The 15,337-nt window shown below is 36.9% G+C and overlaps 2 protein-coding genes across 3 annotated transcripts; both read right to left on the bottom strand.

Moving 5' to 3' along the window:
* Positions 1-1,071: 1,071 nt before the first annotated feature.
* myd88 (MYD88 innate immune signal transduction adaptor) lies at positions 1,072-5,724 on the bottom strand. The gene is made up of 5 exons (XM_065258118.1): positions 5,159-5,724; positions 4,849-4,971; positions 4,554-4,734; positions 2,353-2,444; positions 1,072-1,914 (listed from the first exon to the last, which is right to left on the bottom strand). The coding sequence occupies exons 1-5, from the start codon at positions 5,460-5,462 to the stop codon at positions 1,760-1,762; spliced, it is 855 nt and encodes a 284-aa protein (XP_065114190.1). The 5' UTR covers positions 5,463-5,724; the 3' UTR covers positions 1,072-1,759.
* A 668-nt stretch (positions 5,725-6,392) lies between these two features.
* cry-dash (cryptochrome DASH) lies at positions 6,393-13,523 on the bottom strand. 2 transcript variants are annotated; one of them, XM_065258115.2, is made up of 14 exons: positions 13,329-13,523; positions 12,380-12,552; positions 11,901-11,994; positions 11,655-11,785; positions 11,145-11,293; positions 10,589-10,677; positions 10,434-10,507; positions 9,982-10,071; positions 9,812-9,891; positions 8,301-8,360; positions 8,022-8,179; positions 7,809-7,928; positions 7,178-7,354; positions 6,394-7,081 (listed from the first exon to the last, which is right to left on the bottom strand). In XM_065258115.2, exons 1-14 carry the CDS (start codon positions 13,389-13,391, stop codon positions 6,980-6,982), a joined length of 1,560 nt encoding a protein of 519 aa, XP_065114187.1. In that variant the 5' UTR covers positions 13,392-13,523; the 3' UTR covers positions 6,394-6,979. The 2 variants fall into 2 exon arrangements, with proteins under 2 accessions (XP_065114188.1, XP_065114187.1); XM_065258116.2 differs by lacking the exon at positions 8,301-8,360 and having other exon boundaries at positions 6,393-7,081.
* Positions 13,524-15,337: the final 1,814 nt, after the last annotated feature.

Below are 15,337 nucleotides of genomic sequence, written 5' to 3' on the forward strand. Positions count from 1 at the left end.
GATAGTTGATGGTACCCATTAAATTCCATTACATTTTTTTATTCCTACTATGGAAGTCAATGGTGACTATCTTACTATAATTTCTCAAAATATCTTCTTTTGTTGTAATCAGAAAAAATTAATTCACACAGGTTTAGAACAACATGAGGATGAGGAAATGATGGCGGAATTTTCATTTTAAAGTGAACTATCCATTTAAATAATTTGTCTATAATGGAGAAATTTTACATTCATATATTCATATGAAAATAAAGCCCATGGGTTTTATTGAATTTATGATACATTTTTAACTAGAGTCAAATTAAAAGTGGAAGAGGATTACTTTAAACTTTTAGAAGACCCTGATGTCAAAGTTTTTTATTTATGTTTTTAGCTTTCCTTTAAAGTGCAGTGTGTAATTCTTAGAATGATCTCTTGACAGAAATGCAAGCTAATATACAAAACCATATTATCAGGGGTGTATAAAGACCTTTTATAATGAACCCTTATGTTTTTATTACCTTAGATTGAGACATTTTTATCTACATACACTGAGGGTCCACTTACATGGAAGTCTCCATTTTGTGCCGCCAGGTTTCTACAGAAGCCCTTAAGGGACAAACTTTTTTTTACGAAGCTGTCTCCGAAGATGACATATTTGTCTGCTGGCGGCTACTGTAGCTTCTCTATGCGTTTTAAAAGCGAGAGGTGAGCAGTTAACTAAGCCACTGGTTGCAATTCGCAACCTCACCACTAGATGCCACTAAAATTTACACACTGCACCTTTAAAGCAGTGCTTTGTTCGTTGAGATTGTTATTTACTTAAATTATGTTTTTGCCTTATTATAATTGCATTGTTAATGCACAATAAAAAAATATTGTCCATAGTATCTTTAGTCTTTGTATCAAAATCAATAGGTGAATATTTGTGATCATATACAAATAAAATGCATATAATGTATGCCGTGAATAACAACATTTACACTGAACTTTAACAAACAGGTACATTTGTGACAAAAATTCAAATTTTTTAAGACATGTGCTCTATTTGTTGCACCATGCAACAGTTGAACAATTGTAAACAAAATGGGAAAATCTTTAAACACGAATTTAATACTGAAAAACGAATTTGACAAACAACCAGACCTTTATAAAACATGTCAAATAATCAGGAAACGATCACATTTGATAGGTTAAAAGCCACCATCTACTCTGTGATAAAAACATGTTGACAAAGGAGATGGTTAACAAACTATGACTATTAATTTGTGTTTTCCTGCTACTATACCAAGAAACATTTAATAATAGTCTATAATATAAAATATTTGTATATTGTAATAATTTATAACACAAAACATTCCCAGTATGAACGGCAGAAGAAAGTGCACTTAATTTCGCATTTAAAGTGAAATTGGTGTGATTATGTATAGTCAGTTTACACATCAAAAATACTAAAATAAAATAGCATGTATTGATTTCTTACAAAATGACAATTTTGCATGTTGCAAACAACAATTACAGTTTTAAAACACAGAAGTATAAAAGCCCATTTACATATCTTTAGAAAATTGAGAGAACTTTATATTAGGGTTCATTTAAATACCATAAAAAGTACCCTTATTGAAATGCTGAAACTGCAGACCCACTATTGAATCTGAGAAACTCTCCAATTGAGCAACAGGTATTTTTCACAATGAGGTATTTTCCCTTTATCCTCCCCCAAGAAGAGTGTGCTTTACTGAGGGATGACCAAAAAGGCAGACAGTGTCTATGAAAATGTTTAGGGGAGTGATAGTGCCTTGGCAAGACGTTTCCAGAACCAGCCCTGCGTGCAGGGTCTGGTGTAATCACAGATGGTCAGGAAACGGAGAATGCTTGGGAAAGGTCTCTTCATGGACTTGTACACCACAGGGATTAGACGTTTGGAGCGGGCCCCTGTATCAGATACAGATATTAAGTAAAAAAATAGTATGATCTGTCTATAATAAGAACGTTTTTCACTGTACACATGCATTATAATTTTTATGCATTATTATCTATTACAATACAGTAAATTAAAACAAAAAGAATATATACGTGACCCTGTCTGTGATAACCCAGCTAAAGTCACTGTTTTGTGATTTAACCTACATAATGTACATAATGTAAAGAACATTGTCTGAAAATATAACCTTGATATCTTTAATATTGACAAAGATTGAAATCAATGAGTGAAATCGCATAATCAAGATGATGACAGTTTATGATGGCTATCACATACAGGGTCACAGAAAAACTACTGTACAGAGTCCAATGGTTCAAATAAGGCAAGTGCTTACAAAATAATAATAAAAAATTGTAAATGCAATTCAATAAATATTAAGGAACTTGTACCTGGACAAAGGCTTAATGCAAACTTTGTCTGAAAGTCACAGGCATCGCTGTCCAGATAGTCATCAGAAATTACAACCACCATTCTTTTACATCTAAGGTGTAACATATAAAAAAAATGTATATTTTAGTTAGTTTGTTTCATATCTTTATGGGGAGATCTTCAACTCTTATATCTTCATCCGTTTCCCCTGTTACGTCATGTCCTCGTCGCTAGTGCACTCTTTCACAATACAGTATATACGCAGAAGTAATTGTCTTTTAAGGCCCCATATACTGAGGTGCGACGCTCTATTGTTCATCCAAAGATTTTTTTAACCATTCATTTTATTTTAGGGCCGATAGCATGCTAAAAATAAACAGAAAATTGGCACACGTCAGTTGTCACATATTAGGCCCGGGCAAAGACAGGCGTGTAACGGGTAAGACTTGGTGCATTTTTCATACATACATGAATGCACATCTGCAAAACTTGGTATATAGACTGTTCTCATCAACCAAAACACTCTCCATTAGCTTCGACCCACAGGAAGTGGTCTATCTTGAATTTTGCAAAAAGTGCATGAACTTGATACCAAGACATTAAAGATGCTTGAAGATGAAGAGATTGTTGACATCCTGACCACTGATGCCATGACGAAGCAAAAATGTTTGCAAAATCAGAGAAACTGGAAACGTCTCTCATATCTAACGCATACACTGTCTGATTCCAATACAACTTGGGGTGTATGTTTGGTCATTGGGTCTGATCCTATTGATGATATGGGTATTGTGAGTCCCAGTCATAGCGCCACCAACTGGCATCAGGAAGTGTGTCCATTTCAACAAACTTTAACAAGGTATTTACAAAAAAAAAGGTATTTACTGTACCCAAGACATAGCTGATGTAAAACTGTAAAAGGCTTACTGAAATCTTATAAAGTGTTGCCATGACTGATAGAATTTATGTTAGTATGTGTGAAATGATGTATTCTTTATTTTCTATATTTTTGGAGTGCGCATCCTCTTGTGTGCATTTTAAATTTCGCTTTATAATCCTGTACAACAACAAAAAAAACTATCTAATAGTAATCTAATCTATCTAATCTAATAGCAACGTATCAAACTTTAACATTATCTTTATTTGTATTTAAGGTTCTGGGAATGCTTAAATGTCATGAAATTTAGTACAGACTAAATTTGTCAGAGAGATGTCAGCTAGTAGGCGTAAAGCAAAACCACAAACATATGTGGCGAGGGTTACTGTGGTAGGGTTAGTTTTACGTACAGTCCAACATTAAAATGATCCACTGATATTATTTACCACTTAAATGCAGGTCACCACCGTGCATTGTTTTCTGGATGGTTAAAATGTAGGGACGGTGGCTTAGTGCTTGGCCCCGTCATCGCTATTTTTTCTTTTAAAGGGATAGTTCGGCCAAAAATGAAAATTACCCCACTATTTTCTCACTCTCAAGCCATCCAAGTAACATATGTCCATCCTTTCTCATACAAACGAATATTCAGATATTTTTAAAGCTACACTAAAGAGTTTTTGCTCTTTGCTCCCCCTACAGGTTGGAAGCAGAGGTGTCCATTACCACTGTCGTAAATAATTTAGCCTACTGCAGCAAAGCTGGCTCTGATTGGATTGTAGGTCTGCCGTAAAGCAAGTTTTTGTAGTTTTCACTCGAACTACAGGACTGCGACCCGACGGTTGGAAACTTCTTTAGTGCGGTTTTGGCCGATAGAGTAAAAAAGCGAAAAGCAAGCGAATGTGAAAGTGCCGTTCACCCTGTTTCGAGTGGATGAACGACTGAAACTTTTTTGGAAACCTTATTTTAAGGTAAAAAAACCTCTTTGGTGTTGCTTTAAAAAACCTAATCTAAATATATGATGAATATAGGGTGCAGCTCCTTCATGCACCAAAAATGTGCATACATCCTTCGCAAAAGTAATCCACACGGCTCCAGAGGGATAAATAAATGCACTTTTGTAAGAGAAATATTTACATTTAAAACTTTATGCAGGAGAGTATATAGCTTTATGATTCATTTTAACTCATGGGTTATCTTAATGTTGATCTGATGTTGTTATGATTATATTTTGTGTTATTCTGTTAAGGTGTCCATGGGTGTTTTGAAAGGCACCTCTAAATAAAATGCATTATTATTATTAGCAGCAGCAGTAGTAGTAGTAGTATACACAACCCCAAACAGACTAACCTTCTTTCTATGAGCTCACTTGTGATGGTCCACACACATGTACCAGGAAGGACGTCTCTGTCAAACACACACAGCTTCAGATTGTACTCGGCCTGTTCTAACTGTCTGATCATTTCATGAACGAACTGGAAGTCATTCTGACAGTAGCAAATGAATGCATCAAAGGTCTCCGGTGTTATGCCTGTTAAAATGACACAAACAAGAATAATGATTATTTGCTTTTAGAAAAAAACTCAAGGAAGTGAAAGTGATATTCAAGTAGTGTGTTAAAGATAAAATGGGGTTAGTCGCATACCTTGTGGATCATCGTACACAGTAATGCCGTCTCGCTCCAGGGTCCGGGGACCACAACTGTCCACAACAGGGACCTGGACAGGCATTTTCTGTTGTCTTTCTACATGCTTTCTGCAGTCTTCATCTGTGCAAACACAACGAATAAATTACAAATTAAATGCATTAGTCACTTCCTCATAGTGGTGATACATTAGTCAATTTTTAACAATATGAGGGTCTTTCGTCATTAAATATTTGGGTTATAAAGATGTAAGGTAATATCTTAGTTTCTTCCTAGTAAATCTATTTTTGATCAGATATGTGTGCGATACCTATAATGTCACTCAGGTCTGAAACAACATCCTTCCTTTCAGCTTTTTCCAAAATTGACAGTAAATTTGCAACTGTGGCATCCGGACGTGTTTCCCATTCTGTTAAAACCTTCTCGAAGGGACAGTCTCTTTTCTCGAAATTTTTTATCTCCAGGTATGTGAAGTCCATCATTTCTGCGATTGTCCTCCAATCTGAAGCCACTGTGTTTTGGGGGTTCAAGTACAATCCCAATTTCTTTCGGAGGTTGCAGTTTAAAGCCGTTACTGGAATCGCATTATAGTCGATACTTAAATTTGATGCCATAGTTGTGGGCAAAATCTCGATATTAGGCTATCCGCGGAAGTTGCTGTAAAGTTAAATCTCCACGCCTGACTCCTTGGCAAGGAGAAAACGTGCCTCTTAAAATGTCATTTCCTAAAACTACCGACGAACTGATAGAAATAAAAAAAACTATCGTAACTATTTTAGTACACTACTTAGAACAAAACTGTGTAATATGTTTACCTCGTTTTTACAGTCAAGAGGAAATGTTTCGCAAAAACCTCAGTCAGACGAGTGACGAAATACACCAACAACCAATGGATTCACGGCTGAGAACGGTTAACATAAAAGGGGTGGAGTTTAACTGTTTCGGGACCAGCTGATAGGACTTTGTGCGTTGTAGTAAGATCTGTCAAACAGATCTCAGGCCTGTTCACAAGTGTCCAACCTCCACACCAAATATGGGCAATTTCCTCAACTTTTCCAATCTGCGTTCTAGCAGTTTCAGAAAGCTGGCGGCTGTTGAGAGGCGTGGCCTAAAATACACAGATAAAATTTGGCAGATACATTTTTTGCTGCCGTGTCTTTTTAAGGAGTTTTTTTAAGTATTATATAAAAAAGCTAAGTGTTCATTTTTAAGCATTTGTGACCCTGTCTATAATTTAGCCCAAAGTGTAATAATCTTATCGTCGAATCAAAATTTGATTTCAATCTTTGACGTGTTCTTACTCATTCATTCAATATTAAAAATATCAAGGTATATAGGATGCTCTTTACATTATGTAGGATGATTTAATGTAGAAAACAATACAGTTAATCACTAAAAATGACTTTAGTGCGGCAAAGCATACGAAATTAAATAAAAATGTAAATTATACTCAAATTGTTCTTTATGCACTGGACCAATGACTTGTGCAAAACTTGATGATTCGTGATCTGATGGTGCAAAAAGAAGCAAGAACACGTGACCCTTTGTACAAAGAAGTTAACGTGTATTTTATTTGTGACCTACAAATAGTGCAAAATATTGCATATTTCTAATAACACCCCCACACACATATTAATAGATACATGTCCATCTGCCTGCGCAGCAATCATGGGTCTGATACAGCTGTCTCTAACAGCTTTTCCCTCGTTTTTCAACTGAAACAGTCATCACTACCCACTTCCCTTTTCTCAATACATGAAGATGGCAGGCAAAATGTGTACATTATTTAAACACATACAGAACATGGGTTCATGCAAGAAAACCCCAAAACCCCAGCTCTTTCCCTTTTTAAGTTTAACCCAATAAACAGCAAAGAAAAAAACATCATACGGTACTCCATTAAACCATGACATCTGCAGGTACATTACAAAAGTTGCAGCACGATTCTGTATTTAAAATAATATATATGATACACAGTTACATGGAAATTATTGCAATGCACTACACAGAAGAGGTAGTTGTTGGCATTTAGAGGGTAACAGAAAGCACACAACTAGTTTTCATTTTCATTTCCACTTCCACATTGTAACCTGTGACCTTACCAGAAGCTTACTTAGAAGCATTACTGCTCCTAATGTTTATTCTTGGAGAAATAAAAGTCAATGCCTCTGTCTCTGTGTTGCCTTGGTGTGTTAGAAGGACCCTTCTTCCCTTTTGCTGATGGTGCACCAGACTATAAAATAAATTATGTTTTACAATATTAACCATACATGCATGCTTCCTTAATTTGTTAATGATGAATCTTTATTTTAGTTAATTGAAATCTTACTGCTTTACTGTTGACATGACGACTCCACTCAGGTGCTATGACAATCGGGGAGGGGTACGTTTGATTGAGAAATACCTGGGCATGTGCAAGCGATGCGTTGCTGAGGGTCCAGGGGGTGTGCGCATCCCCACCTTTAATACCTTGAAGCTCTGGAACCCAAAGTCTGACATAATCCCCCTAAACAGATACAAAAGAATGAGGAGATAGACACAATTAAAAAATATTTCCTGTTTAAGAATTTATAGAGAGATTTAAGTTTGTGTCTTTTAAGAAGAAAATGCTACAGAAGTCTTATCATACTGCGATAATCTCTATCTGACTCACGTGTAACTTCCCCTTCCTGAATTTACATTTATGGTCATCGCAGAAGCTGTTGCTTATAAAGAATAAAGAATATATAAAAAGTAAATAATTACCAGGACAGGTGGATAAAATGATGATTCATATACTGTAAGCTTAAGCCTTAAAAGCCAATTGGAAAATAAAGACAAAGTCGCTTACAAAAATAACACAATTTGTGTCACTCAGCCATTAGTGCCCCAGAAGTATTTTTAGCATGATACTTTTAAACATTCACATGCTTTATTAAGTGGTTTACTGTATGCCTAAACATGTGAAAACTGTTACTTACATTGCTGTCATAGTCTAGTCCTTGTTTGATCATATTGAACTTCCTGTTTTCTCGTGGGTCATTTCCTATTCCTGCACTATAAAGCCAGTTTCCATAGTTGCTGCAGACGTCATGGTCTACCTAACATGAAAAAAATAAAAGTGCAAAACTTTTTTCAAACCAAAATCCAGAAACCATTAATCCACCCACACAAATATATAAAATATTTCCTACCAAAAGGTATTCAAACCACTCGGCACCCAGTCGCCAGTCTAAACCCAAGTCTTTGGTGAGAAAGCTGGCTACATTTTGCCGTCCTCTGTTTGACATGAATCCTGTCAGCGCAAGCTCCCTCATGTTTGCATCTACGAATGGCACCCCTGTTTTCCCCTCTGAGAAACATTGGTAAAAAGACTTCAGTTCATATCTTATAATTCACTGAAATGTTGATCAGTTGATTCTACATTTTAGGTCACATGGTTCCAAAATTAAGAAAAATTTAAGTCACATTACCTTTCCATGCATTGAACAGAGCCATATTTGTCTTCCATGGCACAAGCTTATCTTGCAGACCTTTAGATCATAAGGCAATTCATTTTGATAAATAAAGTTTTGAGCAATTAACGTTTAAAAAAAAAATTAAATGAAAACAAATACTTTTTATATTATGTTTGCCCCCCTTTCGGCTTTAGAACTGCCTTAATTGTACATATCATTGATTCAACAAGGTCCTGAAAGCATTCTTCAGAAATGTTGACCCATATTGATAGCATAGCATATTGCAATTGATGGAGATTTGTGGGATGCACATCCAGGGCACGAAGCTCCCATTCCACCACATCCCAAAGATGCACTATGGGGTTGAGATCTGGGGACTGTGGGGGCCATCTTAGTACAGTGTACTCATTGTCATGTTCAAGAAACCAATTTAAAATGATTTGAGCTTTGTGACATGGAGCATTATCCTGCTGGAAGTAGTCATCAGAGGATGGGTACATGGTGGTCATAAAGGGATGGACATGGTCAGAAAGAATGTTCAGGTAGGCTGTGGCATTTAAATGATGCCCAATTGGCACTAAGGGGCCTAAAGTGTGCAAAGAAAACATCCCCACACCATTACACCACCACCACCACCAGCCTACACAGTGGTAACCAGGCATCATGGATCCATGTTCTCATTGTGTTTACGCCAGTCAGTGACTCTACCATCTGAATGTCTCAACAGAATCGAGACTCATCAGACCAGGCAACATTTTTCCAGTCTTTAACTGTCCAATTTTGGTGAGCTCGCGCAAATTGTAGCCTCTTTTTCCTATTTGTATTGGAGATTAGTGGTACCCGGTGGGGTCTTCTGCTTTTTTAGCCCATCCGCCTCAAGGTTGTGCATGTTGTGGCTTCCGCAATGCTTTGCTGCACACCTCACTTGTAACGAGTGGTTATTTCAGTCAAAGTTGCTCTTCTATCAGCTTAAACCAGTCTGCCCATTCTCCTCTGACCTTTAGCATCAACAAGGCATTTTCACCCACAAGACTGCCACATACCGGATGTTTTTCCCTTTTCACACCTTTGTAAACCCTAGAAATGGTTGTACGTGAAAATCCCAGTAAATGAGCAGATTGTGAAATACTCAGACCGGCCCGTCTGGCACCAACAACCATGCCACGCTCAAAATTGCTTAAATCACCTTTCTTTCCCATTCTAACATTCAGTTTGGAGTTCAGAAGATTGTCTTGACCAGGACCACACCCTTAAATGCATTGAAGCCACGTGATTGGTTGATTAGATAATTGCATTAATGAGAAATTGAACAGAGGTTCCTAATATTCCTTTAGGTAAGTGTATATCAGTCTGTGTGTAATGAATGAATATAATTTATATAAGTGAATGGACTAAGTGAACAAAAATCAACTTTTTAATGATATTCTAATTATATGACCAGCACCTGTAGAATGCACAAAACATAAAAAAATACACACTGAATGAAATAACAAAATGTTATTAATAAAAAAAAAATCCAGACATACCGTTGATATGGAATATTCGGTTTCCATATTTTAAACCCACAAACTTGAAGTAATCCCGCCAGAGAAGCTCAAATATTACCCTGGAAAAAAACAATTTAATGAGTCATTCTGGAATGTTGCTAAACACCTAGTTTTTTGCACTGATTCGGCATCTCACATACAGTACTCACCAGTATGTACTCTGGTTGGCTGTTCTTTCAGCCTCATACTTTTTAATCTGGTCATAGATGTACCTCGGTGATATGCACCCTAATGCAAGCCTGAAGCAGTATGATAACATGTCATGTCATGTAAATATCTTTTAGGGGCAGTTTCCCAGACAGGGTTAAGATTAATCTAGGACTAGGCCTTAGTTAAATTTAAGGATATTTAAGTAGTTTTTACAAAGAAACCTTACAAAAAACAATGCTGGTGTGCATTGAGACACAACATTGGCATTAATATTTGTAAAAATATGTCAGTGCAAGATGTTTTTAAGCGAAGGCAGCTCAAACATGCATTTAAGTCTGGATATAGTGTAAGCCCTGTCCGGGAAAGCGTCCCTTGATGTTCAACATCATTCAGCATGCTTTGCTTTTGCATTATTACAACATTAGTTTGAAGCCAAACGAACAAGGCTCACCAAGAAGAAAACTTTGTGGAATAGTCCACTCCGATCAAGCCATTCCGAGTCTCTTTGTAAGATGCAACGGCATTCTGTGATAAAATAAGGACATTTAATTAAAACCAATACCAGTTTGTTTAGCTGAAGAATGATTGTGGAGGAATTTGTCTCACTGTTTCCCAGAAGTAATGTTTTAGTCTAGCGAGAGCCTCGGTCTCTCCACCACGACATGGGAAGGCAGATCGGCAGTTGTCCACTGGTTCTGAAACCATAGACAGGAAATAACTCAATTCATCAGTGATTCATTCGATTACACACAATTATTTTAACTTTACAATGTTAGTCAAACAGGAAAACTGTGGGCATGTCTCGTGACTCGACAAAGAAATAGTTCAACTTTATGCAAATGGTGATGACTTTCGTGGAATGACTATCAATAAGAGTAAAGCAGTCATCCATCTCTCATCATTTACTGCGGTGGAAGGTTACTCGTTTATAACTATTACTAGGGCAACTAGAATTAGGAACGTCACCTAACAACCTCATTGAAAGAGAAAATTGTGACACACAGTGACAAAGTTGCTGGTGCTGTGCAAGCAACATTAGTTTGGAGCACAACATTGTCTTAAAGGATGTGTCATTTCTTATCAAGCCAAAGATGTTAGTGTACTGACTTGAATGACGAGTCTGATTTAAATATTTAATTTTACTACAGTTATGTAAAGATACCTGTCTGTCCAAGTGCCTCAAACGTCAGGATAGGACCTTCTTCTAGTCCAGGGGGAAGAGACTTTATCTGTTCTGGAGTAGAAAACACTGGTCTTATTCTTCCCTGGCCCTCGACTTCCTTTCTGAACTGAGTGTAAATATCAGGTAACCTTGTAAAAAGAGAATAGTCATAGTTATGGCATCATAATAGACACTTTATTTTCTCATCAGACCCTATAAATCAGGAAGTTACAGTGGAGTTGCAAAACAAATTGTTTCCAGTACTTTTTTCAAAATGTCCTTTGAAAGTTTAACTTGTTGAAAACAAAATCCAGGGCATTCCTATTTATATGAAATATTTTCTGTATTTTTTTTTAATGAGCTGGGACAACTGTTTTTATATTTTAAAACTATTATTTATTGTCCAAACCAATGTAAGTTTACTCTAAGAAATTTCACACATTTTGCATGAGAATATCAATAGTTTATACATTAATTGTTCGTAATGGCTGAATTAACCGCAAAACGTACCTTTTAATGTGACTGAAAGGGAGATCATCTCTGTGGTAAAGTGTAGACCCCCAGAAAGTTTGGACTTTGACTTTGTTTTGAGAGCAGACCTCCTTTAACTTCTTCTCCACATTCTTTTCCTCTGACGCCACCTACAGGGAGTGGATGGAAAGTGTCAGACTTCATGAACTTCAACATTCACTACGTAGTATAGACCAATAATGTCTGTCAATGCTGATGACTGTGATGTTGTCTGGTTCAGCTCACCTCCTCGTGAAATGCCAGAGCAGTGACTGATCCCAGCTGCTTAATCAAATCACTAACAACATCCTCTGGCTTTCCATGTCTCACCAACAGTGTGCTGCAAACATAGTAGGCATTATATAAACACCAGTGTCTATAAAATATATATATTACATTTAATACAGTCTAATATTTTGATAGAATATATAGTCTTGGTGTAAGCTTCTTCTTTTGAGTGGCAGCCAATCAGCATCAAGTGCTTGCACTTCATAATGAGGTTGCCAGTTAAGCCTGAAGAAACACTACATAGGTGCAAAACCATGCGTTTAAAATCCCCCACCCTAATGTAGCTTTCTAAGAAAGGTTTTTAGGAAGTTTCTAAGGCATTTACAGACCCAACCAACATTTTTTTGTCCATTTCTCATCACCGAACAAGGATAAATACCCCATTCAATCATTCTACTTCACCTTTAAGAAAATAAAGTGTGTATTGGTGTTCTCACCTGCCCTGTTTTTTCAGCGTTGCCCTCAGGTCTATGACACTGTCTAGGAGGAAGCGTAAACGAAATGGCCCTGTCTTAGGAAAGTTAAAGTGATATGTGCCCTGGTAATGTCGTGGGTCAAAGCAGTAGAGGGCAACTATGTGCTCCGCATTCCTCTGAGCCCAGCAGAACACCTGCATAAATAAAGACAAAAAATCACTGCTCGTTTGCATAGACATAAACAAAACTTTTAGAACTTTATTAGAATTTAAAAATATTACATTTACAGCAGTGTTTCTCAAATAGAGATTACCCAAGCTCTAGAGTATTTTATTAATCAAATAGGTGGGGCTCTTCAAATATTGTTTTAAACATTGGGGGTAGGGTTGAAGTAAAATAGGCTGTTTTAGATTTATACTTCAAACTGACAAACAGTAAGTAAAATTAATTTTATACTTACTAAGTATTAAAACATAAATATATCCTCGTTTAAAATTGTAACTTTATTAGTTTAACTTATTAAACTAAAATTATAGTACAATTATAAACAATTAAAACAAAGCACATTACTTCATTTATTCAAATTCAAACGTCGTAAAAAAATATAAGAAAGATTTTTACTTCATTTTGGATCATATATTTACTTATTCTACAACAGGTTTGGTACATTCTCTTGGGCACGTGTCACAAGAATCTAGTGTAACCACGCCCCCTATGACGATTGCCCACGAGCTGCCCAATAAGCGTCCGAGTTTAGCTAAATATGTATATGTTTCCCAACTCAACAAGAACCCTATTTATTATTTTGGGAATTTTATGTATAAAATGGTTGTTTCATTATGAATAAGTGATGACTAATAGGTGTTATCTCGACTAGAATATTATACAAAAATCTACACACAATGGCGGAAGTTTGTTAGTAGGCTAGTTACAAATGCGGCTCTATGCTAGTAGAAGTCTGTGCTATTACCTCGTTGTCGTGAAGACGCAGGTCGTTCCTCAGAAGACATATAACCGTACGAGGCGCAGACATTTTGTAAACTGTATTGCACTGTGCAAGTCACGACACGAGCTGTAGTGTTTCGTTGAAGAAGAGCGAAGAGTTCAGTGAAGAGCGGTGACGTGCATGTTTAGTAACACAAACATGCACGTGGGACTATTACCAAACACTAGGCTTGATCGACCGACAGGCGTATGACGTTAAAGTACCGCGAGTTCGGTTCAAGAAATCATATGAAGAAGTTTAATTTGGCTCGCTCTCGCGGTACTTTGACGTCATCCGCTTGTCAGTTCTAGCGGAGCCGCATGAAGTCGAACAAGCTTATTAGCTGTTTGACTGCATGTGGCATTGCGCAGACCGATTGGTGTATGACGCCACAGTACCGCGAGAGCGTAGCTTATGAATAGCTCTCGCGGTACCTCAATGTCATACTCTAGTCTACTCTACGCAGTAGACGATTTTTTTCTCTCCAAAATTAAAGCTTCTCATAACGCAGATAAATATTTTACGAGTCGCTATGTCACGGGTACATTTATGGAGCGAATTTTGTGCCAAAATTTTACAAACAAATACAGCATTTTGCAAACAAACTCAATCTGTTTTACAAAGGGAAAACTTGACTCGCAAACAAACAGAAAACGCTTTGCAAATAATAAAGGCAATTTGAGAGAAAATGCAGATGTGTTACAAATATGTACTGTGTTTTGTAAATGTGACCATGATTTTTTCACAAATGTGACCATGATTTTTTCACAAATGTGACCATGATTTTCTCACAAATGGGACCATGATTTTCTCACAAATGGGACCATGATTTTCTCACAAATGGGACCATGATTTTCTCACAAATGGGACCATGATTTTCTCACAAATGGGACCATGCAATCCAGAACAGCAGATGGCGCTGTTTCAACTTTTTCAGGCATTGGAAAAAAGCCCAGGGGAAAAGCCCTGAATTTTAACATACATATCACCCCTGACAGTGGCAGCAACTGAATAAAGACATTTCATTTGTCGGGCTTCATTCTGTTAATCTCACTGATTTTATTGTAAGTGTTAATAATAATAAATGTTTGTTAATAGTAAACAAATTCTGTGTGTCAAGACAATGAATTCAACTTACAATGCTTATCAAAAGATGCAGGATAATAAATGAAACTCTTTGGAGAAAGAGTGTGGTAGGGACATAATAAACCCAACATCGGCTGTCTGGACAGAGTGGCCAGTTCAAGCAACAGTAACCAACCAACCAGGATCATAGTCATTTGAGCACTCTGAACAAGATAAACTTCTACAAAATGTTAATCCTTTTAAAGTTGGTCTTATCTTGTCAGGCTAGGAGGACCAGTTTAAACCAGCTTCTTTCACAATAGCCAAGCTGGCAAAGCTTCCAGCCTAGTCAAGCTGGTTTGGGCTGGTGTGATCAGCCTGACCAGCTACAGTATAAAAGCAAAAATCCTTCTAATACTAGCTTAAGCTAAAACCAGGCTGGAACACCGTCTTAACACTCTGGGGTCGGCTGCGGCGCGGGCGCCGCAAACTCTTTATTTTTTAATCACTCCCCAAAGAGACTTAGATAACTCTGCTGATTTTGGACATACAGATATGATTTATACATCATTTAAAACGTTAAAGTGTCTAGTTTTTTTCTGTCCACTCCCAATAAAAACAGAATGTTGTGCTTTTCGCAAAATTAAGAAAATAAACATGATGCGCGTTTTGTTCTCTCTCCCTAAGTGAAGTCCTTTCAGAAACACGTCAGAAAAATGAACTGTAACTTAACGAATACTTGTCATACAAACAAAAGATAAATGTCTACATAATGCTTCAAATGTCTGCTTTTAAATGATGTAAGTGAAATCGAAAACAAATATTGTAATTCGTTGTTAACTGTATCAGAAGAGAGAGATGTACCGTCTTTCTTCTGTTGCTTCATTATCTATAATGAGCCACGCCCCGCTCCATTGAAGAGAAGAGCA

The sequence above is a fragment of the Paramisgurnus dabryanus genome, chromosome 22, assembly GCF_030506205.2.
Source record: "Paramisgurnus dabryanus chromosome 22, PD_genome_1.1, whole genome shotgun sequence".
NCBI lineage: Eukaryota > Metazoa > Chordata > Actinopteri > Cypriniformes > Cobitidae > Paramisgurnus > Paramisgurnus dabryanus.